This window comes from Ahaetulla prasina, chromosome 1 (genome assembly GCF_028640845.1).
Source record: "Ahaetulla prasina isolate Xishuangbanna chromosome 1, ASM2864084v1, whole genome shotgun sequence".
NCBI classification, from domain to species: domain Eukaryota; kingdom Metazoa; phylum Chordata; class Lepidosauria; order Squamata; family Colubridae; genus Ahaetulla; species Ahaetulla prasina.
Window position 1 is genome coordinate 205,960,592 of NC_080539.1, and position 25,700 is coordinate 205,986,291.

The 25,700-nt window shown below is 41.6% G+C and overlaps 1 protein-coding gene across 4 annotated transcripts in view; it reads left to right on the top strand.

Moving 5' to 3' along the window:
• The first annotated feature begins 3,130 nt into the window (after nt 1-3,130).
• The window catches only part of WDR75 (WD repeat domain 75), a 41,428-nt gene continuing 18,858 nt past the window's right edge, over nt 3,131-25,700 (top strand). For 3 of the 4 annotated variants that reach the window (XM_058188897.1, XM_058188908.1, XM_058188916.1), the window contains exons 1-11: nt 3,131-3,256; nt 4,365-4,494; nt 5,436-5,501; nt 7,341-7,440; nt 8,246-8,370; nt 9,595-9,665; nt 16,163-16,279; nt 21,359-21,447; nt 22,887-23,045; nt 24,211-24,270; nt 24,693-24,808. In XM_058188897.1, coding sequence (XP_058044880.1) covers nt 3,171-3,256; nt 4,365-4,494; nt 5,436-5,501; nt 7,341-7,440; nt 8,246-8,370; nt 9,595-9,665; nt 16,163-16,279; nt 21,359-21,447; nt 22,887-23,045; nt 24,211-24,270; nt 24,693-24,808 — 1,119 coding nt within the window. In that variant the 5' untranslated portion in view covers nt 3,131-3,170. Of the gene's footprint in view, nt 3,257-3,403; nt 3,411-4,363; nt 4,495-5,435; nt 5,502-7,340; nt 7,441-8,245; nt 8,371-9,594; nt 9,666-16,162; nt 16,280-21,358; nt 21,448-22,886; nt 23,046-24,210; nt 24,271-24,692; nt 24,809-25,700 lie in introns of those variants that run through there. The other variant, XM_058188924.1, reaches the window with a different exon arrangement.

Sequence of the window (25,700 nt, forward strand, 5' to 3'; positions counted from 1 at the left end):
CTTGACATCTGCTCCTGTTGAGTGGTCAGAAGCACCCCAGGTTCTTTTCCAATGGCAGATATAATCATTTACTGCTCCCTTGTGAGGTTAAAGGCGACAGGATCTCAAGACCTGAAGAAAAAGCAAGAAACCAGAGTAACACTCCAATTACATTCACAACCAGCAGCCAATGCAAAATCTCTCTATAAAGGAAGAGAGCTGCATATCTTTTGTGAACAGGTGTGGTGATAAAAACACCACTCCCATATGCATTTGAGCTGCTTTCACAACCAAACCTCCCAATTCTTATGAACTGCTTGAAGGGACCTGGTAAGAAAACATTCACAGCAAGCTTTGTTCACCCTTAGAGGTGCCAGGAGGATGGATGTGTCAGGAACCTGTGGTTGAAGAAACCACATTGTTACTATTCACTGACCATATCCCAAAAAGTTAGCAGTATGGCTAGCAGCTGCCCTACTGGGAAGAGATAAATAATACGGTCAGCCAGATATGTTTATCCTACTTATTCCAACATCATGCTGTAATTTACACTATGTCCGCCTTTTCCTTTGTCCTGCCTTTGCATTGTAGTAGGCCATTACCAATAATAGCCATTACCACTAGTTATGTACCGTATAAGCCTGTATACAATATTTTTTGCTTTTGCTCAGGCCTGCCAACACACTGCCAAGTCTTAGCTGGGAATCCAGGAAATACTGTTTTATTGACCACACGCTAATAAAATTAAGTTGCACCTTCAGAGTGACGTAGATGCTTTATGGAAGCCAAATTTTGGGCACAACATAGGTGAGAATTCCCACTTCATTTTCTATATATTCTTTATATGCTCCAATTCACCTAACAGGAAAATAGGCTGAGGAAAGTGTATTAGGTATATTTCTACCCTTGTTAAAAAAAAAAATAAAGGTGGGATATAAATAAATAATAATCAGACTCGAGAACAGATAGGACCAGGTTCAAATCTGTTCTCAAGGACAAAAAATTTTGAGGTGACTTTGAGAGGTCCACTCCTTCTCAGGAAAACATACCCCATAGGGTCGCTGTTTTAGAAAACACCTGATAAGAAAAGGGATCCTTGTCCCAGGATGTCCTCATCAAAGCCGCATTAAAGAGGGGTAAAAATGAGAATTAGAGTTCAGCATCTGAAGAGGTACATATTGTCCATTCTTGGTCTGCAGGCCAAGAAAGTAAGCGACTCACAGCAGCTAAATCCACCCCCACCCCCAACTAGACAGTCTAGAGCAGGGGTTTCCAACCTTGGCCACTTTAAGCCTGGTGGACTTCAACTCCCAGAATTCCTTAGAATTCTGGGAGTTGAAATCACCCAGCCGAGCTGGCTGGGGAATTCTGGGAGTTGAAGTCCGCCAGGCTTAAGGTTGGAGACCAAGGTTGGAGACCCCAGCTCTAGAGCAGAGCTGGGGAACGATGGATCCTTTATGGTTTGTAGATCTCAAGCATGGCTGACTCAGGAATTCTGGGAGTTGAAGTCCACAAGTCGTAACTCCTGCTCTAGACTATCCTCAGACCTAACCTCCCCAAAACACGCTTCCACTCCGCTACCCGTCCCTAAATATCTGTAAAATATTAATCTGGTTATTTAATTCCCGTAGCCATACGTACAATTTGAAGTCCACCCTCCTCCTGCCGCTCTCGTCTGTTTCTCCTCGGGACTTTGAAGCAGAAGCCATCGAATCACCACTCTGATTTTGATTGGATGCGCGATATGACGAGCACGCGTTGCAACCAATGAAGCGAAGCTGGCGGAAAACGCAGCAAGAGATTGCGAAAAGGACTTAATGAGAAAAGGGCGGAGGAGGGGCTTGGTATCTTTTATCATAGATTTATTACGAACAAGATTGATGCATATATCCTAATTGATACCATATACTACTTGATCTTTTTTTGCTTATCCAGTAAATCCAATATGCTCCATAGAATATAAAGCTTCTATACGCCATTGAGTGATTGACTGGAATCAGAGGAGCAATTCATCTGGATTCTTTTGTTTAAGACTTGCATTGGAGTTGGGACCAGAGGGCTTGGAGGAAGTCAGCAAATCAAAAAAGCTGTTTTGACATCCAAACTATAAAATTTGGAGAATAATTGTGTTTTTTGTATTGAGCGAATTGCTTATCTTTCTTGCGGGGACCCCATTTTTGCAATCAAAATCCTTTTGTATTTTCCGTCCTTGCTCTAACTTAACTGTTTTGGGCTGGGTGCGTACGGAGACTTGGCGACACATCCCTGCAACTCTCGGCCAAATTTTCCGAAGTGGTTTGCCTTTTGTCTGCTTCTCAGGGCTGAGACAGACTAACCCAGGGTCGCCAAGCTGGGTTTTTTGTGCCTTTTAATCATTACACCAAACTAACTCTTAAATCCATTTAATGTATGCAATGCATTTAATGTATGTAAGACAGCTTGCAGAGTGCATTTTGAAAAAATTGATACAATTGGCAAAATTAATAACAAAGCATTATTTCAATTTAGGTTTCAGTTCCTTAAGTTTCATTAGCCGATGTATTCAAACTGAGGCCGGAACTATTGTACCCTATCGCGAAAACAGAGCAGCCTCGGCTGAAATAGGAAATTTGACACAGGCAGTGTGTACACTACACTCTGCAAACTTTTCTCCAGAAGTCATCTCGGGACTACCTGGTCTGCAACTCAACGGTGTCACTCTATACTCCCGCATAACCATATTTAAAGGCCCCTCCACACAAGTTTAATTGCAAATCGGGAGAATCACATCCCTGCTAAAGTTACAAAGATACAGCAAAGACTGAGCAGCTGGGCCGTCCTATGCAAATTTCTTGCTGCCAAACTCAAATTACTTCTTAGTCCAACCTTAAGCAAATCCATTCCACTTTCAATAGGAAGCCGGGGGGGGAGGAGGGGGGTAATACTGAAAGCGAAATGGATTTGCTCAAGAAATCCTAACCGGGGCAAGACAGACACTCTATCAAACCCCTCTCTATGTATCAGTACTTTCAATTGAGATATTGAACCGTGAAAACAGGAAAACGGAAGGCGCCCCCCCCACTTTATAGGAAAAGATGACCCAATATGATAGAGCTCCAGGAAATACTTCGGCTAGAGAGGTTGCGACAGTTTCTTCCTGGATTTCCCGGAGGGGAGGGGCATGAAGGTTGGAGGTCGGCTCGTGTGGAAAAATGGTGGCGCGCGAGGAGCTCCGCGTGGTTCGCTGCGGCGGGAGCTGGTTGAGCGGGTGTCGCGCGGTGTTTTCTGCAGATTCGAAGTTAGTAGAATTGGAGAGTTGAAGCGCTTTTCTTTTCTCTTCGGCGGCGAGCGTCCATTACGCGAGAAAGCTGCAATTGCAAGAAGGACGGCGTTGATTTTGTTGACATGTACCTGCGCGTGTGCAATGCACTCTTAGATCAAATGCTTCCACTGATAACATTCGGTAGACATATAAGCGGGAATGTTCACCTGATGTCTTTTCTGGGTTAGGCTGTTAATATCTTTAGGCAACTGCTTTTGAGCTCCAAAAGTTTATTCCCCAAAATTACTTTAGAATGAATTTGAAGTCTGTAATGTCACTTCAAAAGGAAAAATAGGGCCGGAATAGCTCAGGCTGGTAAAGCCTGTTATTAAGAACACAATAGCCTGCAATTACTGCAGGTTCAAGCCCGGCCCAAGGTTGACTCAGCCTTCCATCCTTTATAAGGTAGGTAAAATGAGGACCCAGATTGTTGGGGGGGCAATAAGTTGACTTTGTAAAAATATACAAATAGAATGAGACTATTGCCTTATACATTGTAAGCCGCCCTGAGTCTTCGGAGAAGGGTGGGGTATAAATGTAAACAAAAAAAAAAAAGTGCCATCGGAACTCTGCAATTGGAATGTGACTTCCCTCTTAGACACTTGCTGTAATCTTTAGTCTTTGTGAATAGAGAGTCTAGATTTAGTTCTCAGGTCAGTATGTTTAAGCCGTGTAAAAATAGAGGTGCATCTCTTGTTTTCTTGTGGACTAAGGACATCACTTCTTTGGGATTTTGGTTTATAAATTTCTGGTGGTGGGTCTATGTTTTGTTTTATATTGATGTGAAATGTAACATGATACAAGTATATGAATCTTAATAAGTTTGTTATTGTTTCATATTTATTGAAAATACATTCATCCCATATTTTGCTTTTGAACGATGCACCCATAGGTTTAACGCAGAGTTTTAGTGCTGATAGATCACGTAGTTTCGTGGATTTTGAGCACTTTTCTTTTTATTTTAGTCTTTTAGCTTTAATGTTAAAGATCTGATGAATCACATTTTCTAATTCTAGTTAACATATAATACGTTGTTAGAATTGCATAGATGCCTTTTACATTAACTTTTTAAAATCATTTACAGGTATCTCCTATGTGCTTCAGGTGACTACATTAAAGTCTACAGTACGCTTACAGAAGAATGTCTGCATATCCTACAAGGTCACAGCAATCTAGTGACAGGAATCCAGTTGAATCCTCAAAATCATTTACAGGTTGTTATGGTTTGATTATGGCATGTCATTTCATTCAAACATAGGGGTAGAAGGACATGTAAAAGGAAGGACATGCTAATAATTGAAAATTTGAGTTTGCTGAAAATAGGATTAGCTGTCTATCACTTTAAACTTGTAAAGGCTGTGTATGGCTTTTATTTTTCACTGTCTAGAACGCTATGCTTACTTCTGGATCAAATTGCTGGGCATATATCAGTCCAATTGTAGCATGATTTGATTTTGACACTGAGCCAGCAGCATTGACTTACTAGTTTCTTGTACAGTTTAAAAGTTCCATACCATTTGAGGCTTGCATAGTTGAAAGCAAACTAGGGAAACACTTGTTTTCTAGATTTATTGGATCACAATTTCCATTATCTCTGATTATTGGGCATTCAGTTAGGACTGAGAGAGCCCCAGGAGTAAATGCTGCTTCTCATCTCTATCCTTATATGGAAAAGAGAATTGATTAGGCTCAGAAGTACCTTTTGCATCTGTTGTATCCACTCAGTGGAATTTCTCCATGGAGTAATGCAGCAATTATTTCTTTGTGAATACCTAAGATCCACTACATAAGGTTGTTCCCTCAGTGCTTTTTGCTGGATAAGGACTCTTAAGTTAGTATGTATCTGTGGGACCTAAAATGGTCCTTCAAATTCTATCATGTTGGTTGGGTTTAATTATTATTGGGTTTCAGGAAAGTTTTTTATTATAATTTTAAAAAAAATCTGTGTTCATGCTATTTATGAGCATATGTTTTGGCAGAGTTCAGGAATAAATATGCGCCCATGATTTTTAATGAAATGAATGCTTTTACCAAATACCTTAAAATATTATATACTATAAATAAAGCAGGAGCCACTAGGAGTACAGAAACTCAATTTTTTCTACATGTATCAAAACTGAAACTTAAAGATCACTTCTTTTCCCCCTCTTACTAGCTTTATTCATGGTCTCTAGATGGCACTATTAAACTCTGGGATTTTATGGATGGAATTCTTATCAAGGTTTGTTCAGTTTTCCTTTTCTTTAATCTTTTATATATCATTCATAATTTATGCTCACAAAGATATCAAACCCACAAATTAGTATGGTAATCAGATTTGTACCTAATGAATCCAGAAATATTCTTTTGATTTCAGCAGTTAAGTAATATGTATTATAGTGGGATGATATTGGGTGTGATTTTTGTATGGTGGCATAGCTATAATCTGCTAGTATCATGCAAGCCACATGTAGCTACTGTAAATGATTTATTGCAGATGAAATGTAATCCAAGACATAATTTAAAATATCAAACAAAATTTATCCAGAAATTCAAATGGCTCTTGAAAGACATGAAAACTTGGCTGTTCAGGAGATTTGGGGTATTCGAGAGGTTGTGAGCTTGTTTTTTCCCCCAATATTAAAGTATTGCTTAACGTCATTAATGTTGTCAAATTTATATATTTAGAATATGTTAATATTAGTAGGTATTATTTTTATTTTATTACTATTTTAACTTGATGTATAGATGCCAAGTTTTGTTTTTCAATGATCAGTGATTGGAGTGGCTTATAAGACTAGGAAAAAATAGTATATAGTATTATATTTGGTTATGATTGCTCAGTATGATTATTATTATTATTATTATTATTTTCTTGCAGTAATTTTTGTTAGTATTTAAGTTGACTAGTGTGGATATTTTAGGGCTTTTAAAAATATTTTACTGTAACTGTTTTAATTGCTGTAGCAGTTCCTGTACATTTGACAGTAGAATAAATGGAATAAATAGGTTTTCTCTAGCTTACTGTATGTAGCATGTACAATGTAACTGTTATATACAGGGCCAGGATGTGAACAGAGGTTTCTCAATATATAGTCTATTATAACTGCAGTTTCTTCTGATACCGTGGTCGTCCCTGAATGACCACTTGTTCAGCAACTGTTCAAACTTGTGACAGCTATGAACGAGTAGTACTTGCAACTGGTCCTCAAAGTTCGGCTGATTGCAGTATCCCCAAGCTCATGTGATTGGATATCTGGGTATTTGGTCCCCAGCACACAGTTACAGTGATTTTGTGATGTTCCAAGCATGACCTTTCATTCCATGAGAAAAACAGGCTATTCTAGGAGTACTGTACAATTCTATCCCTACAAATGTTGCATTTTGCACATCCATATTTTATCAGACGCTGTGATGTGTTATCTTCTTCAGAACTAAATTCGTTACTCAAAAGGCAGCTGGAAGGTAAATGTTTTGCAGTGGTTATGTGATCACAGTCTGCGGGGGTCTTTGCTGATTTTCTACTAGCAATGTCAATAGGGAAGCTGGCAGGGGCAAATGATCACGTGATGTCCTCATTTAATGATGCATGGAGATCCGCTTAATGACAGCAACGAGGCAGTGCCGGCACTGCAATCGCTAAGCAACGTGGTCAGATGGCATCACATTTACGACTACATTGCTTAGTGTCAGAAATTCCAGTCTCAATTGCTGTTGTTAACTGAGGAGTACCTTTAATTTTGCAGATTGTGTTTATGCATTTTTTTAAATAATTGGGGGGCTATCCCTTTTTATCAAGTGAACTCAAGACTGCTTAATAATGAAATGAAATAATCATAATGAATAATGTGTGTTTGGGAACACATTCCATTGTGCTGGCATAAGAGCAACTATGCCAGTAACCAAGCCAAACCAAAAGAACAAACACATTGGAAATACGGGGCAGAGAGTATTTTTCTTATTCTCCTACTTTCAGAAGCTGTTTGGAACTTAGGACAAATTGTATTTCTTGCCAGAATTTCACCTTGAGATTGGCTGAAATTTAATAGAGATATTGTGTGGCTTTTTTCTTTTCTTCTAGACATTTGTTGTTGGGTCTAAACTCTTTGCATTTTACACCCTTGCGAGTTCAGAGAATTCTGCATTTATCATCATTTCAAAGCATAACGATGAAAAATCAGGTAGGTTATAACCTATGTCCTTTTTTTCTGTAGATTTTATGTTCTCATGAATCTCTTTTAAACCTTTGTCAAAAAATGGAAGGCTGAGGTAAAATAAATTCACTGCTTGTGGTACTCTGCCTTCTATTATGAAAAATAAAAGTAAGCATGTGTAAGCTCTCTTACATTCTCAGAATTAATTAATTTTAAAGTTATTCTCCTCTCTAGCTCAAGATTGTTAACTATTTGACAGGATTTTCAGATGTATACTTGTTCTAAACCAGTTGTGAAAACAATGTGAAGTGTTGTGGTTCATTGAATGCTAACAGTTTTATGTGATGTAAGTTTTTGTAAAACAATGACCTAAAAGGCAACCAATGAAAGTGTCGTTCTTCTGGGAGAAACTTGAGACCTGTCTGTGAACTGGTTGATAAATGTTTATGGTTAGGCTGATGATGACTAATTTTCCATGACGGGTGAAATGAAGGAGCATCATGAGTTTATCCCAACACTGAAACCAAAGTAGATTTTTCTAGATTTAGCTCCAATTCTTTATCTCTTCAGAGAGAATTTGGGGATGGAGAGAGGAGGGCAGGTTAGGAAAAATGTCTCTTGTATGTTCAGTGAATGTATTCTATAATTCAAGCCATAGGAAAAAGTGGCCTGATTTATCCATTGTACTAAGTCATAAAATGCGGTTTAATTTTGATTCAATAGGATACGTGAACCTGATAGTTATCCCTTAATCTGCAAGTCATGATTAAATTCATACCTTACTGCCAACTCGTATCCATTTGTACCAATGTATTAATATTTATTTCACCAGATAAGTTTCAGCTCATGACAGTGAAACTTCCCAAAACACCTGATCAAGAAGTGGAAGCCAATGACCTAGAAATGGTTTTAGACGGTGTAAGCCAGTCGCCCAAATACACTGCGTTTGGAAGAGATGTATGTATATTTTCTTTACTCTTAAGCTGTAGCAAAAATAGCTGATCCTGTGGGGATGGGATAGTGACTTGGCAATCCCCTCTATTGTCACTGATGGGAGGACACCATCAGTCATTCCACTCTTTCCCAAAATCTGTGCTGCCTTTTTTTGATGATTAAATGGTCAAAAATTAAAAATACTTTTTTAAAAACACAACTTTTTGATCAGATAGTGTATAGGCAAGTGATTAGAGTTTCAGTCTTTTGTTCCCTCCTTGGGAGGTAAACCAGTTTCATCAAAAACAACAACAACAAGATGACCTATGTAACAATCTATTTTAGTTTTAAATAAACACAATCCTCCAAGTAGACCAGAAAATGAATGGATTTCTGAGCCTACTGTCTGGCAAGAGGGATGCATGCATAACATACACATTATACATAGAGGGTTTTGGGCTAATCAGGCTCCAGATCCTTCTTTTCATCTCTCTGATTAGTCTGCTGCAGGAGAAAAGCAAAAATTTGGGCAATTGTCCATGATATGGGTTATCGAAAACTAGATGGCCTGTTCAGAGTTTTATATTTCTCAATCAGCATAGATGCTGTTTCCTCTCCTCCTTCCCAAAGTTCCTTCATGGTAAACTTTTTACAGTATTTCTTCTTGACTAAGGCCTGGCTGTCCATCCAGTTTGGGTTTGTGGAAACTGTTCATTTCAGTGACAGCTGGGTCGCATTATCAAATATGTAACTTCTTGGTATTTTTAACAATGGAATGGGCAGCCTAATGATTGCCAGATGTCTTGTTCTACAACTTCTACAATCCATTGTTATGTGTCATAATGACTGAGGCTGATGGAAGCAGGCCCAAAATATTTGCAAGGCACCAGATCGCCTACCAGTGCATGAGGTCACTTTTCCGGGGTTGCTTTAAATTAATGGGTTTTAGTCCCCTATTTGTTGTCACATTCCCAACTGTTCTAATTATTTTTGTAATCAAATGACTGTTTTGATCTTGACAGAAATCCTGACTTAAAGAGTTAAGATCTTGACAGAAAGTAAATCCAGGTCCATACATTGCATCAAATTATAGTTTTTCGTTGATTTTGGCTTATTGTAATTTATGCGCTCATCCACATATTTTAACAGGTTCACAATTTAAGGTGGTATATTCAACAAATTACTTGAGCAAAGTAAGACTTAAGTTGAAGCTGGTTGAAATTTCCAACTATATTTTCATTATGACAGGGTGAATATGTAGCATCAGTCTGGAAGCTTTGTCTTGTTGTTTATTTCTTAAAGAAGAATAAGATTTACAGGTGAGGATTAAAAGTGTAAGTTGACAACTGTGTCATATCCAAGGCAATATGTCAATCAGTTCTTCTTCTTTACTTCCTCTGTTACCAATTTGGATGTAGAGGGATGAATCAGTTAATTTGATTTTTTAAAAAGAGACTATCCAATTTGGGTTTAACCAGTTAATTGATTAGCTTTTCTGAAAGGATGTTTGGCTACTACAAATAAAACCTATTTATAAACCAATTCCCCCAAACAAGTTTGATTGGCTCAGTATTTCAAACGCTTTAGCTTCAAGCTAAAATACATACGGGGGGGAGGGGGGGAAGAAACCTATTGGCTGATGCTTTGTCCAGGAAACCCCAATTTGACAGCTGACGAGAAAAGATAGTACGTGCCGTGGTCTCCGAAGCCCAACCAGCAGCCCAAGCACTCACTAGAACACAAACCAGACTCCATTCTGACCTCCTTGAAAACAAATTGACAGCGGAGTTTTTAATTGAAGTTGGAGTTTTCTGGAATGCTGACACCAATAACGAAAGTGCTTTTTTGAAGTTTCTGACTTCATCTTTAAAGCCATGAATGACAAGGGGGCAGGATACTTGTGGGACTGCCTCTCTGAGGATGTCTGCCTGTTCCAGCAAGTTGGATAGGGTGAGCATGGTCCAGATTCTTTCCCTTGAATGGTTCTGCCAAGTAGGACCTAGAACGTGTTCTCGACACTGTCCTTTTGGAACACCCTTTCCAGAGATGGGCTTCAGCGGGTTCTGACCTGTTCTGGAGAACCGGTAGTAAAAATTCTGACAGGGCCTGCCCCCATCTATTCTCTGCCTCCAGAATCCCAGCTGATCAGGAGGAAATGGGGATTTTGCAGTAACCTTCCCTGCCATTCCCACCATCCCATGCCTACTGTTAAGTTTGGGTATTGACGAGGCAGGAGACCAGGTTAGTGACAACAGCTCTTTAATATAGTGTGACCCAGCAAAACTCTGGAGAAAAACCTCTCCTTATATACACTTCAGCCTGAGGCTGCATCCAATCAGAGACGAGATATTTCCCGCCTAAAACTCCCGCCAAAACTTACAGTAATACATTACACTCCTTCCCTCCCAGAAGGCACTTTGCCCACATTTGCATACTACTTCTCCACGTAGTCCTGCAGGTACGTGGGCGCCTCCTGACTCTCCCGGACCTGCGCAGTTCACTTTCTGGAGTTGAGTCGAGCTTGCCGGAGGGACTTTTCGCCCTCTGAGCTCCTCCTCCCGCCATCCGCCCTGGATTATTCGCCGGCTCGGACCTGCTGTCCTCTAGAGGGACCGGAGGGTGTCGCTGGACCTCGCCTGACTCAGATAAGTCTCTGTTTGGTTCTTTGCTTACGCTTTCTGTTTGTTCTCGGCTCCAGTCAGCTGTGGGGTTAATTAAATCATAGTCAGGGCTGGTCTCGCCTAATTCTGCCTTATCGCTCAATCTGTTTCTTAATTGATCTATGTGGCGCCCAGATTCTGCCATCGCCTAGTTCCACTAGATAAGATTTGGGGCCCGCTTTGTCTATGACTATCCCCTCCTCCAGCTAGGGCCGCGCTGTAATTATGTGCCCACACTGAGTCTCCTATGTTTAATTCTCGGATTCTATCTGGTTTTGTTTTGAACCCGTCCTGTACGTAGTTCGGTGTAGCCGGTCTAGTGGGCACCGTAGCTTCCGCCCATTAATAGCTCGGCTGGGCTGCGGCGGTGGCCACACAGGGGTCCTGTGTTGACAGTTAGGAATGCGCCGATTTGTGCCTGCCAATCGCCGGGCCGCTTCGTGATAGCGCTTCTTTCGCACTCCGAACAAAACGCTCAGCAAGGCCGTTCGACGCAGGGTGGAACGGCGCTGAGAGGGCATGTCGGATGCCCTCTTCAGCCAGGTACCCTTCAAATAATGCTGCGTGAACTGTGGGCGTTATCGGACACGAGGGTGTCCGTAGCCCATGTGTGGCGAAAAGGTGTTTTAGTGCTGCAGTGACAGCTCCCGCGGTTGTGGATTTCATTAGGATGATCTCCAGCCATTTGGAGAATGCATCCACCACAATTAGAAATGTTTGGCCGTGGAAGGGCCGGCAAAATCAATGTGTATGCGGGACCAAGGGCCTTGGGGTTTCTCCCACTCCAACACTGGGGCCGTGGGTGGTAGTGGTCTGGATTCCTGACAGACTTGGCATCGGCCAACCCTGTCACTGATTTCCTGTCCATTAGGGGCCACCAGACATAGCTCCTAGCCAAACCCTTCATCCTCACAATTCCTGGGTGACCTCATGCAGGAGTTCCAGGACTTTTTCTCAGCTTCTCTGGAACTACCACCCTATCCCCCAGAGCAGGCACCCCTTGTACAGACAATTCTTTTTCTTTACAAACTCTTTAAAACGTCGCCCGGCGCAGCGGGCCATCCCTTTGAACCCATCCAATTACAGTTCTTAAAACAACGTCCCGGTAGGAGGCCCGAGCCACTTCCTGAGATGTGACTGGGCCAGAGTCCAAAGAGTCAATTAGTAGAACGGGTGCCCGGGTGGGGTCCTCGATTTCCTGGCAATGGGCATCTGCTCAGTGCGTCCTGCATGCCCCAGCTCCTTTCCAGGCCGATGCTGCAGTTTGTAGGAGTAGGCGGCCAGAAAATAGTCCATCTGGTCAGTCTAGGTGAGAGTGCTACTGGCGTTGGGCGGTCGCCAGCCAGTAACCCCAATAGCGGTCTGTGATCAGTGACAATTTCAAAGTCTCGCCAAAACGTATTCGTGAAATTTCTTCACGCCTGACACTATTAAGTAGAGCCTCCTATCTAGCTGGCTGTAATTCCTTTCAGCCGGGACATCGCTCGTGAATAGAACGCTATAGGGGCTTCAGTGCCGCTTTGGGAGTCTGTGGCTAAGTACAGCTCCTACTCCATAGGGGATGCATCACAAACCAATACTAACGGCAGCCTGCTACTGTATTGTATTAACAGGCTATCGCTTGATAGCAAACTTTTACTGCCTCAAATGCCCTATTCTCTGACTTCCCCAAGACCAAACAGTGTTTTTCCAAGCAATTTATGCAGCGGTTCAGCAACGGTTGCTTTGTTTCTTAAAAATACAGCATAAAAGTTTACCAGACCCAGGAAAGCCTGGAGTTCTGTCTTGTTTTTGGGTGCTGGGGCTCTTTATCGCTTTGACTTTGCTCTCAGTGGGTGAATCCTTTTGTCTATTCTATAGCCCAAAAATTCAACAGATTCGACCCTATCTGACACTTGCTTGCTTTGACTTTTAATCCTGCCGACCTAAAATGGCCAAAACTTTCCTTAATCGCTTCCCCAGTTCTTTAAATCTTCCCTGATACCAACACATCATCGAAATAGGGCACGACTCCTGGTAACCCTTGTAGGAGCCGCTCCATCAAATTTTGAATAGCCCAGGGCCACACTCACCCAAACTGTAACCGGTGCATTTAAAGGCACCTCGGTGCGTTATAATGGTCTGGGCTTCAGCTGTGCTAGCATCTACGGGTAGCTGTTGGTACGCTTGTGCCAAGTCTAATTTGGCGAAAACTTGTCCGTGCCCTAGTGAGTGCAATAAGTGTTGCACTACTGGAACTGGGTAGGCGCTTTTGCAATGCTTTGTTCAAGGTAGCCTTGTAATCAGCGCAAATTCTTATGGACCCGTCTGGTTTTATAGGGTGACGATTGGCGTCTCCCATTTGGCATGGTCAACTGGCACTAGTATCCCTGGCTGACTAATTTATCTAACTCTTTGTCGATTTTAGGTTTGAGTGCAAAAGGAACCCTCCTTGCCTTTAACCTAATGGGAGCTATTTGGGGTCTAAATTGAAGGAGATAGGGGTCCCTTGTACTTGCCTAAACGGTCCTCGAATACGCCTGCGAATTCCTCCATTAGGGCGTTTTGCAGGTTGCATCCGTCCGTGGACGCCAGTCACCCCATTCCCAACGCCTGAACCAGTCTAGCCCCAGCAAGCTTGGCAAGGTTCCTCGACTAACGTGATGGGCAGGGTCTTTCGTATGTCCCAGACTTGACCTCGACGGTCGTTGTCCTCGAACAGGGATGCGGTTGCCCTGGTAATCCTGCACCCGGAGCCGTTGTTTCTGTAGCTTGCGCTGCGATGTGCGGCAAGGCTTTCACAAAAGTGTCCCAGGACATGATTGTGATAGCTGATCCTGTGTCTACTTCCAGTCGGCACGGTACGCCTTCAATTGTCGGGTTTGTGAAGATCTTTTCTTCGATGCGGTAGCTGCGTGGTCTATGGTAACAGTCATTCGGTTTGACTTCGCGCTCTTTCTTTCCTGGCCAATCGGGTCGCCTCGCCGATCTCGCGCTCTGATTGGCTGGTTTGAAATTTCGGCGGAATGTGGGGTTTGCATCTCTGACTCAGAGCCGCTCTGATTGGCGATTTGAATTTTCGGCGGAAGGTTGGGGTGCTCGGCAGACTTGAGCCAGGTGCCCTTCCTTTCACACCGCCGGCAAATGGCGCCCTGAACTTACATCTTTGGCGCTGATGTCGCCCGCAACTTCCGCATTCCTCCGGTCTTCCCTTGTCGATTTTCCGGTGTAGTGGACTTCTTCCTCCTCTTCGCTGGTTGACTCACGATAGGTTTCTTCGTGGTGGACTGTGCTCGGCTTTGCGCCCGCCATCGGCGTGAGTCGCTTTGTAAGGTGTCTGCTGCATGGTTGGACATCTCATGGGCTCTGGCTTCGTCCAGGCGTTTGCCAATGTCAGGTTGCTCTTGGCTAGCAACCGCCTCCTCAAACGGATGTCTCTGACCCCGTATAAGTTGTTCCAGCAGCTCTTCGTCCAGATCGCGGTACTGCAATGCTTGGAGGCTTGTCTCAGGGCTGCCATGTAGTCGCTGATAGACTCGCCTTCTTGTTGCCTGCGCGCCCCAAACTCGCATCACGAACGATTTGGACGGGCTGGTGCGTAGTGATTCTTCAGGAGGGTCTGAAGGGTCTGCCACGATACGGAGTGTAGCGGTGTTGGCTCCGCTAGGCTTCTGCGACGGCGATGACTGCGGACCCACAGTGGCTTATGAAGTAAGCCCGCTTACGGTTGTCGGAGACTCCTGTAGCTCGTTGCCTCCAGGAAACTTTCAAACGGGTCATGTATATTCCCCATGTCTCCTGGGCAGGGTCAAACGGAGTGGGTGGCGTGTAGCCGGTCATCGCTGCATTCGCCGTCACCTTGCTGGGTTTGAGTCTCGTAGTGAGTTCAGCTCTGTTCTGGTGCTCTGCCTCAAGATCCCACCTCGCCGCCAATGTTAAGTTTGGGTATTGACGAGGCAGGAGACCAGGTTAGTGACAACAGCTCTTTAATATAGTGTGACCCAGCAAAACTCTGGAGAAAAACCTCTCCTTATATACACTTCAGCCTGAGGCTGCATCCAATCAGAGACGAGATATTTCCCGCCTAAAACTCCCGCCAAAACTTACAGTAATACATTACACCTACCAAGCCATGCCACGCCCACCAAGCCACACACACAGAACCGGTAGTAAAACATTTTAAAACCCACCACTGACCCTTTCCCCTTAAGATTTGGCAGACCACTATCCTGCTGGCCTTGTGAAAACCTAGGAAAAGGTGCCTTTTACCACAACCTTACTATGCAGTCAGAGATGGAGTCCAGGGAAATCTAATGTTTTTTTCTAGATGTGTCAGGAAGTGTTCTATTTGGGGGCATTGGGAGATCCTTTGCTGGATTTTAATGGCTTCTTTTTACTCTTTTACTAGTTCTTACGAGCTGCCCAGGATTGTGATTCATTAAGATGGATGTTTATATAAAACTTTTAAATAAAAATAAAATTGGGGGGTCCAAAATGCATCCTATTTTAATAATGTGAGTTCATTTATTTATGCCCCGCATCTTGCCTAGATCGCAACTTCTTGTGAGTTGTTGTTATGACTTGCTTTAAATAACAACTTGCAATTTGTTGTTTGAAAAACGCATCAAATGTTTACCGCTATTGAGGTTGACCCCAGATTTTAAAGGTTTCTGTGGATGTCAATTAAACATTTTCTACTTCGGATTCCAAGAATTCTTTATTAGAAGAGAAAGATGGGGAAAGGTCAAGTATCTTTCAAACTCAGCTCTAAAAAGTTTCATAATCCCTAACTCATTCAGTTACTGGGGTTGATTCCTATCCAATGACTGCAGTGAAAGAGAAAGGAAAACAGATTATGGGAGAAATTAATCAAAAAGATCTATGCTCGTCTCCATAGAATCCATTCCAACTTTTCAAACTTTGGGGATAGAATTATTGAACAATTAAGTTGAGAGATGGCTGGACTACTGAATGAAGCAAATGAAATGGATGCCAAAATAGATACAGATACTACAGCTTTGAATCAGTTTCAGTTTCTGAATAGTCTTTAAAGGGTTATGTGTGCTGCATTCTTGTGAGGAGGTGGCTCTCGCAGTTAACATTTTAATTTTGTTAATCTCTTGGATAATTCTGCTTAACAGCCGCACTAACTAAGCTGTAACTCCTTCTTTTTGAAGCTTCTCTATAGGTAAAAATCTTAGGAATGCTTCAACCAGCCATTTCACCTGTATAACCTGTCACCCAAAGGAAGACTGCATAGCAAGCGGACACAGAGATGGCAAAATTCGACTTTGGTGAGGCAAGCATTTGATATTCTTGGAATTGGCAGCTGTTTCTAAGCACTTATTTCATGAAAAACATAAGGGCAGAGTATTAACCTCTTGCCATCAGCATACCCAAGTGTATGGCAAAACTGTACTGGCTAGATCTGTGATGGCATGCGGAGCCATATCTGTGGGCATGGGAGCGTTACCCTAGCTCAGTTCCAGTGTGCTTGTGCGTGCTGGCCTGCTGATTTTCGGGCCTTCCAGGCCCACTGAAAGTTGGGAAACGGGCCTCTGGGGCGGGGTGGGGAAAGCCATTTTCGCCCTCCCCAGGCTCCAAGAAAGCTTCTGGAGCTTGTGGACAGCGAAAAACGGGCCTACCGGGACCTCCATACCATCGCGTGCCAAAAGCAGGGGGAGCACGGGGACGGGAATCACGCACACATGTGCGGGGGTGGGGGGCATTGAATTATGGGTGTGGGCACGTGTGTGCACACCCCTGCGCTCCCCCCGCTTTTGGCATGTGACGGCATATCACTGGTCTAGATTAAGGGCGTCCAACATTTTGGCTTGCCTAGGAGTGAAGAGGAATTGTCTTGAGCTGCATACAAACCATATATAGTAAATGTATATGTATATGTGTGTATACACACACACCAAACCTCCTTTATGATCTTGTAGGGCTGTATTACTAGTTGTCCAGGGCTGTATGAAGTCTGCGGGTTGGGCATGCCTGGTCTAGAACTTGATAAAAAGCTGTTTTCAAATGAATTGAAGAATTATAGATGAGGATTTGTTCAATGCAGACTGCAAGATGACACTGATTTATTGCAAATTAAGAAAAATCTCACTCTAAATAGAGATTGGAAGAGGATTCAATCCCTTAGAGTTCACAAGATGAAAAATAAAATTAAAACTGTCATGCCCTGATTGAAATATTACATCACTCACTGGGTTGTACAGAGAAATAAAATCTTAAGAGAATGAACCTTGACAATAACCAGCATAGTGCTCATTATTGGAAGACTTTTGTTGTAGATGTTTCCTCTGCTGGTATCTTAAATGTATTAAAATTGCAAAATTTTAATCAGAGGTTATGATTATTCTTCATAGGAATATGGATTAATAATATGGCATGCTGGGCTGCATTCAGAACATAAGGAGAAAGATTTTTTTCAATGGTGAAGGCTATCATAATTAGAGGACTTCTTCTGGCAAATAATTCAGATTTGCAGGGATATTATAGCTAAAACTACTTTATCTTAAGTGATGGGATTTGCCTTCAGATCATTCTTGGGTATAATGACAAAAAAATGTATGCAAAACTATGTAAACTTGATAAATCAATGAATGACAGTAGGAGATTATCAATTCTTAATCCAGATGTTTTCTATATGTAAAGGGGGAAAAAATCAAATAGTTATTGACAACATTGAAAAAGTGACACATTTCATTGTACATTGGGCTCCACACTTCATTTGAAACACTAATTGAGAATGAAATAGAAGGCTTATATGCTTGCTGGAAGGTACCATGTCCTAGCATATTTATTTGCAACAGTGCCTTTGAACCCACAAAGTTCCTTGGGATGGGATAGTTAAAAAACATATAGATGGAGGCTTGTTGTCTTTGGCAAATGGCTCTTCATAACTGGCCATATTCACTCTCACTTATTTTGAGACTAAACATGTCTCCCATGATAACTATTTTATATGTGACAAGTGTGCTCTCAAAATTCCAAATCTGACCCATCCTGGAGCAACTGACTTCTCTACTCTTCTCTCAGTCAAATGTGTAAAGGCTTTGGGCTTGAAGAATGCTTACTAATTATCCTTTTGCAGTAGTTTACAGCCAGGCAAGTGATGCATATGTGAAAGTAGACATGTGTTTTCACTTGTATTTTCTTTGGTAGGGTCTAGGTATAATGTGAAAGAAGCAAATATTCTTATTTTGCAAGCTTAAGAATCAAAAATATTTAGCACTGATACCTTCAGCTAAAGTATCTTTGGATGTGCAGACTTCAGTGTCTTCAGATTTTTTTATTTTATTTTATTTTATTTTTATTTATTTTGTTACAACAGTGTATATAAGATAAGCATGAAAGTAACTATACAATATATAAGCATATATATATATTTGTTTTCTGAGGTTTTCATGGGTGTTTGTATATAGGTCTTTGGTTGTTCGGGTTTTCTCCCATGTAAAATTGGAAGTGTCTTGGCGACGCTTTGACGGTGTTCATTCGTCATCTTTTCAGTAGCTTGAGCAGTGATCGCAGCTGTTTCTTCCTTTAACTGCTAGCGGGGTTTGAACTGATTGGGAGCTGGCTGTGTTCTGATTGGATGGGGTTTTTGTGCCTGATTGGCTGGGGGTGTGTCCTGTGTTGGTGGGGGCTTGGTTGTGCTCACTTTAATGTGTTGCAGGATTTGAGCTGGTGAGCTGCATAGCTGTTGTTTGGCTTTGTGAAGATGTAGCACGACCACAAAGCCAAACAACAGCTATGCAGCTCACCAGCTCAAATCCCCCTGCAGCTCAGACTAATCTGAGCACAACCAAGCCCCCACCCAAAGAGGACACATCCCCATCCAATCAGAGCACCAAAAAAAACCCCCATCCAATCAGAGCACAGCCAAGCTTCCACCCAATCAGTTCAAACCCCCACTAGCAGTTAAAAGGAAGAAACAGCTGCGATCACACATTGCTCCCAGAAGCACGGTTGAAGCCTGAAGATGACTTAATGAGACTTCACAAACGCCGCCAAGGCACTTCCAATTTTACACGGAGAAAACCCAACAATAAAGATATATATATATATATATATATATATATATATATATATATATATATATATATATATATATATATATATAAGATATATATATATATATAAGATATATATATATATATATATATATATATATATATATATATATATATATATATATATATATATATATATATATATATATATATATATATATATATAGGTCTGGTTGTTCGGTTTTCTCCCGTTAAATTGAGTTCTTACACGTGTGACGAAACCATTCGTCATTCAGCAGTTGCAGCTTGAGCAGTGATCGCAGCTGTTTCTTCCTTTTTTAAAAAGGAAGAAACAGCTGCATCACACATTGCTCCCAGAAGCACGGTTGAAGCCTGAAGATGACGAATGAGACTTCACAAACGCCGCCAAGGCACTTCCAATTTTACACGGAGAAAACCCAATAACCAAAGACATATATATATATATATATATATATATATATATATATATATATATATATATATATATATATATATATATATATATATATATATATATATATATATATATATATATATATATATATATATATATATATATATATATATATATAAGATATATATATATATATATTTGTTTTCTGAGGTTTTCACGGGTGTTTGTATGTAGGTCTGGTTGTTCGGGTTTTCTCCCGTGTAAAATGTGGATGTGGATGATGTGTGGTGGTGACATCCTGTGTGGGCCTCGTGAGTGTGGGTCTGGTGTCATTCCTCGTGTTAGGGACACGTTTGTCCTCGTGTTAGGGACACGTTTGTCAATAAGGGTAGGTTTCCAAATGGCTGGTAGGCGGGAGGTGTCATCAACATGAACAAAAGAGATGACACCTCCCGCCTACCAGCCATTTGGAAACCTGCCCTTATTGACAAACGTGTCCCTAACACGAGGAATGACACCAGACCCACACTCACGAGGCCCACACAGGATGTCACCACCACACATCCACCCAGAAAGCAGACCCAAACCCACACTGATCATGAAGCACGACTAAGGACCAGAAGCCAGACCGCAGCTGCAACATTGGCCATTTCAAACCCCTCCAATCCATACATGCAGCAGACTGACACCCACTGTGAAGCTGTGGCACGACCGCGAACACGAAGCCGGACAACAGCTGTGCAGCTCACCAGCTCAAATCCCCCTGCAGCTCAGACTAATCTGAGCACAACCAAGCCCCCACCCAAAGAGGACACACCCCCATCCAATCAGCACCAAAAAACCCCCATCCAATCAGAGCACAGCCAAGCTCCCACCCAATCAGTTCAAACCCCCACTAGCAGTTAAAAAGGAAGAAACAGCTGTAGTCACACATTGCTCCCAGAAGCACGAAGCTGAAGCCTGAAGATGACGAATGAGACTTCGTCGAAACGTCGCCAAGACACTTCCAATTTTACGCGGGAGAAAACCCGAATAACCAAAGATCTACATACATACATACATACATACATACATACATACATACATACATACATATATATATATATATATATATATATATATATATATATATAAGCTTAAGTATGTAATAACTATATTAATTGGATATAAGGAAAGGAAACAATAGGACAGGAACGGTAGGCACTTTTGTGCTCTTATGCACGCCCCTTACAGACCTCTTAGGAATGAGGTGAGGTCAATAGTGGTCAGTTTTTGGTTAAAGCTTTGGGGATTTTGGGAAGAGACCACAGAGTCAGGTTATTCCAAGCGTTGACAACTCTGTTACAGAAGTCATATTTTCTGCAATCAAGATTGAAGTGGTTAACATTAAGTTTAAATTTATTGTTTGCTCTTGTATTGTTGCGATTGAAGCTGAAGTAGTCTTCAACAGGAAGGACATTGCAATAGATGTTTCTATGAGTTAAACACAGGTCCTGTCAAAGGCGGCGGAATTCTAAGTTTTCTAAACCCGAGATTTCAAGTCTGGTGGCATAAGGTATTCTGTTATATTCAGAGGAGTGGAGAACTCTTCTTGTAAAATATTTCTGGACATGTTCAATTGTATTGATGTCAGAAATGTGGTATGGGTTCCAGACAGGCGAGCTGTATTCAAGAATCGGTCTAGCAAATGTTTTATAAGCTCTGGTTAGTAGTATAGTGTTTCTGCAGAAGAAGCTACGTAAGATTAGTTCTCTGTATTGGCCATACTGGCTGGCTAGAGAAAAGAAATTCAGACCACTGGATTAGGGAAGGTTGGTTTAACACTTGACCAAAGTGATTTGTATATAGTAGCTCCTTTTAAACTCTTGAGAAGTTGATTGCAATTCATGTTGTGTTTTTTTTTATTCCTATAGGAGAAATTTTAATCATAAGAGAGAATACACGTTTTCCACAATGCACTGGCATCACAATGAAGTTATCGATCTTGCTTTCTCCGTAGAAGGTAAAATTGTCTGAGTTATAAAAGGCCAGTTTTAAGGGGGATATTTGGAGTATTCTATATGCTACCAATTTTTTAAGCATGCACATTTTAATGATCTATGAATATGCAGACTGCTGAAAATGTGCTCCAAATGCATCAAATATTCCTACAAGAAGTACAGTTTGATATACTAAATACAGGTAGTCCCCGATTTATAACCATTCATTTAGTGACCGTTCAAAGTACAACGATGCTGAAAAAAGTGACTTATGACCTTTTTTCACACTTGCAACAATAGCAGCATTCCCAATGGTCACGTGATCAAAATTCAGACACTTAGCAACTGGCTATGACTGTCGCAATGCCCTGAGGTGACGCGATTCCCTTTTGCGACAGTCTGACCAGCAAAGTCAATGGGGAAACCAGATTCACTTAACAACCATGTTACTGAGCTAACAACCACAGAGATTCACTTGCCATCACTGGCAAGAAAGATCGTAAAATGCAGCACAACTAACTTAACAAATGCCTCACTTAGCAAGAGAAACGTTGGGCTCACATGGAGTCATATGTTGAGGACTATCTGTAAATCTATCAAAGACGAGGGTTTAAAAATGGGTTCAACAGCAAAAACAGAGTTTTTAAATCATGGTTACAGGTTGATTAATGGCAAGGTAATAAAATGGTTATGCCTGTTTTATATCAGTGTATGTAAACAAGGAAGTTGAGCCATTCCCTAAGTAGCTGGGGGGAAATCAGCTCTCTCTGTTGGAAAATTCTGGACCTTGCCAAGCACTTGAGGTAGCCCCTGCGGTGTTTATTTTATTCTTGGCTTCTTATTTGAACAGGAAACAGGAGGAATTTTGCTGTGTGGCAGCAGAACATATTTTTCTGCTAACGTAAGCAAAGTGTAAGGTTTTGCTTGGAAAATCCTGTTTCTTATGTTAAAAGAAAAACCTTAATCCCTCGTTAAAAGTAAATGTCAACTATAGCATTATAGAAGTTGAATTTCAGTTTGTGAGACCTATTATATAAAGAGAGATAAAAATATATAATGATTATACACCTTTCCAGCAGAACATTTATCATATACAGTGCTGCGCAATTTGGAGGGAGCCAGTTCACTGACTTCATTCCTCGGTCAGTTTGTGCAAGATTGTGGTCTTAGCCCTTTTTAATTCCACTTAGTATGACCAGTTATTAAATCCTCATAGGATCCAAATACTTGTACAGGCTACTCAGCCAAAGCAAGAATTGGCTTTATTATTAGCTATGGCATAAATGTAAAATAATTTAAATCACTTGAATAAATTGAAAAAAAATTGAGAACTGTTGCTCAGTTGTTCTTGGCTTCTTATTTGTTATCTTTACCGTAAGTTATTATAAGTTATTCTCTTATTGGTTGTTAATCGATTCATCTGCCCTTTGATTCATTTATTTCTTTTTTTTTGAAACAACAGGCACTAGCCTCTTGAGTGGTGGGATTGAATCAGTGCTGGTTCAGTGGCGAGATGGGTCAGATGCTAAAAAGGAATTCTTGCCTCGTTTAGGAGCCACGATACAGCACATCTCTGTCTCACCTGATGGAACTCTTCTTTGTACTTCACATTCCGATAACAGTAAGACCAAATCAGGAAGATTTTTAATTGGTTTTGGTTTAACATAATGACGTTTATTACAATAGCAATAGCACTTAAGACTTATATACCGCTTTATAGTGCTTTACAGCCCTCTCTTAGCCGTTTACAGAGTCAGCATATTGCCCTCAACAATCTGGGTCCTCATTTTTTTTTTATTTGCATTTATATCCCGCCCTTCTCCGAAGACTCAGGGCGGCTTACACTATGTCAAGCAATAGTCTTCATCCATTTGTATATTATATACAAAGTCAACTTATTGCCCCCAACAATCTGGGTCCTCATTTTACCTACCTTATAAAGGATGGAAGGCTGAGTCAACCTTGGGCCTGGTGGGACTTGAACCTGCAGTAATTGCAAACAGTTGAATTAATAACAGACTGTCTTAGCAGTGTGAGCCACCAGAGGCCCTTTTTTTTTTTACCCATCTTGGAAGGATGGAAGGCTGAGTCAACCTTGAGCCAGTTAGGATCGAATTCATGGAGTGAGCAGTGAGTTAGCCTGCAGTACTGCATTACTCTAACCATTGTATCCCCACAGCTCAGTCCTCAACTGGTTGCTTGGAGAGTCTCTGAACTTACAACAAGAATTATGGCTGCTGCAACTCTGGAATGGGGAGCTGTTGGGGGGCCTTGGGATATTTTGGAGTCCAACTTCCATATCTTACTGTGCTGATTAGACAACCGAGAAGTTAAAATCTATCAAGACCTGATAGCTACATATACCCCATCAGTGTTGCACAGGAAGGACTTAGCTACTTACAGTGACTTAACGTAGAAAATGATCCTGCTGCCTTATTCTTAAATAATTTTAATTTTGAAGCCTTCAAGAATAACTTTGCATTACAGTGGACTACTTTTGAGGTCACCAGGCATCTGATTATCTTCAAAGTCCTTCTAGTAATATCTTGGTGGCCTCTATCAAAGCCGCTGAACAAAACTGCTGATTGCTGCTTCAACTAAATTATTTCAAGCCTAATTATAGAAATGCTCCCAAGATTTAAACAGCCCTCAAAAGCAAGCTCTTTTTCCTAATAGGAATCTTATGATGTAGTAGATATTCTGAATTGTCCAATTGTAGATAGTAACTTTTCTTTATGTTTTGTGAGCCTTATTTCTTACGTTTATTATTATTTTTTAACACACAGAGATAGTAATCATACATAGCAACTTGAAAGTTTCTGCAGTAATCCAAGGATTAATCAAAGGTACGTAGGGTAACATTTGGGGATGGGGGTGGTAATGGTGCAGTGGTGGGTTTCAATTTTTTTTTACTACCGGTTTGGTGGCTGTGGCTTGGAGGGGATGGCATGGCTTGGTGGGTGTGGCTTGGTGGCCATGGCAGGGGAAGGATACTGTAAAATCTCCATTCCCACCCCAATCCAGGGGAAGGATACTGCAAAATCCCCATTTCCTCCCAATCAGCTGGAACTCGGGAGGCAGAGAATAGATGGGGGCGGAGCCAATCAGAGGTCGTATTTACCGGTTCTCCGAACTACTAAAAATTTCCGCTACCAGTTCTCCAGAACTGGTCAGAACCTGTTGAAACCCACCTCTGTAATGGTGTTGAAATAGTGTTTGTGTTTTAAGAAGAAATGCCATTCTTTTCAAACCCTTTTCTTTTTTTCAGGCAGTGATGTCAAGACTGGCTTGATAGTTGATCCAAGAACGAAAGCTTTAGTTCTAAATGGCAAGCCTGGACATCTGCAGTTCTATTCATTGCAAAATGATAAACTATTGTACAATGTAAGTTAAACTAGCGAATACTATATATGACAAAGCCTTGTAAATCCAGGCAAGTTACTAGCTTACAAAAGAGCTTGTTTCCATTCCGCCAGCAGAGAAGGAAAACACCCGTATTGATCTCATTAACAGGCTGAAAAAAATGTATTTTATAAGGTAAACCAGAGGTCTTCAAACCTGGCAGCTTTAAGACTTGTGGACTTCAACTCCCAGAGCTATGCTGGCTGGAGAATTCTGGGAGTTGAAGTCCACAAGTCTTAAAGCTGCCAAGTTTGAAGACCTCTGAGGTAAACTAATAGCAGGGAACTAGAACCGAGCGGTAGGTTTGTCTTCATCGAGTCAAGGAGATAATGAAAAGGAAGAAGGAGCTTCAAGGTTGCTAATGGATTGTTCTAGTTCAAGGGCGTCAAACTCAATTTCACTGAGGGCTGAAATTTCATTGAGGTGTGGCCCACTTGACACCACTCACTGGGCATGGCTGATGGTGGGCTTGGCCAGCTGGGTTGGCATGGCCATCTTGACGCCACTCCTCAAACTGCTGGCATGTTTCCTCTTTGCATTGGGTAGATCGGGCTGAAGTGACGTAGGTAGACCAGGCCAAAGTGATGCGGGCAGCCCCTTACATTTTCCAGGACGGCCCCACAGGCCAGATCCACATCATGGGGCACATACGGCCCACGGGCCTTGAGTTTGGCACCCTTGTTTCAGTTATTTACTAGACAAGTTGTTAAATATATGACTTAAATGCCATCCTCAAGGTACTCAGCAAGGCAGAGGAACAATACCTTGGTACAGATGGAAGGATTTTTTGTGTGTGAAAATTAAGGGAGTTGTTTCTGTGTAAGGGATAACCGTGAGTTGTGTGATGACATGGATTGGGAGTACAGATGTCCTC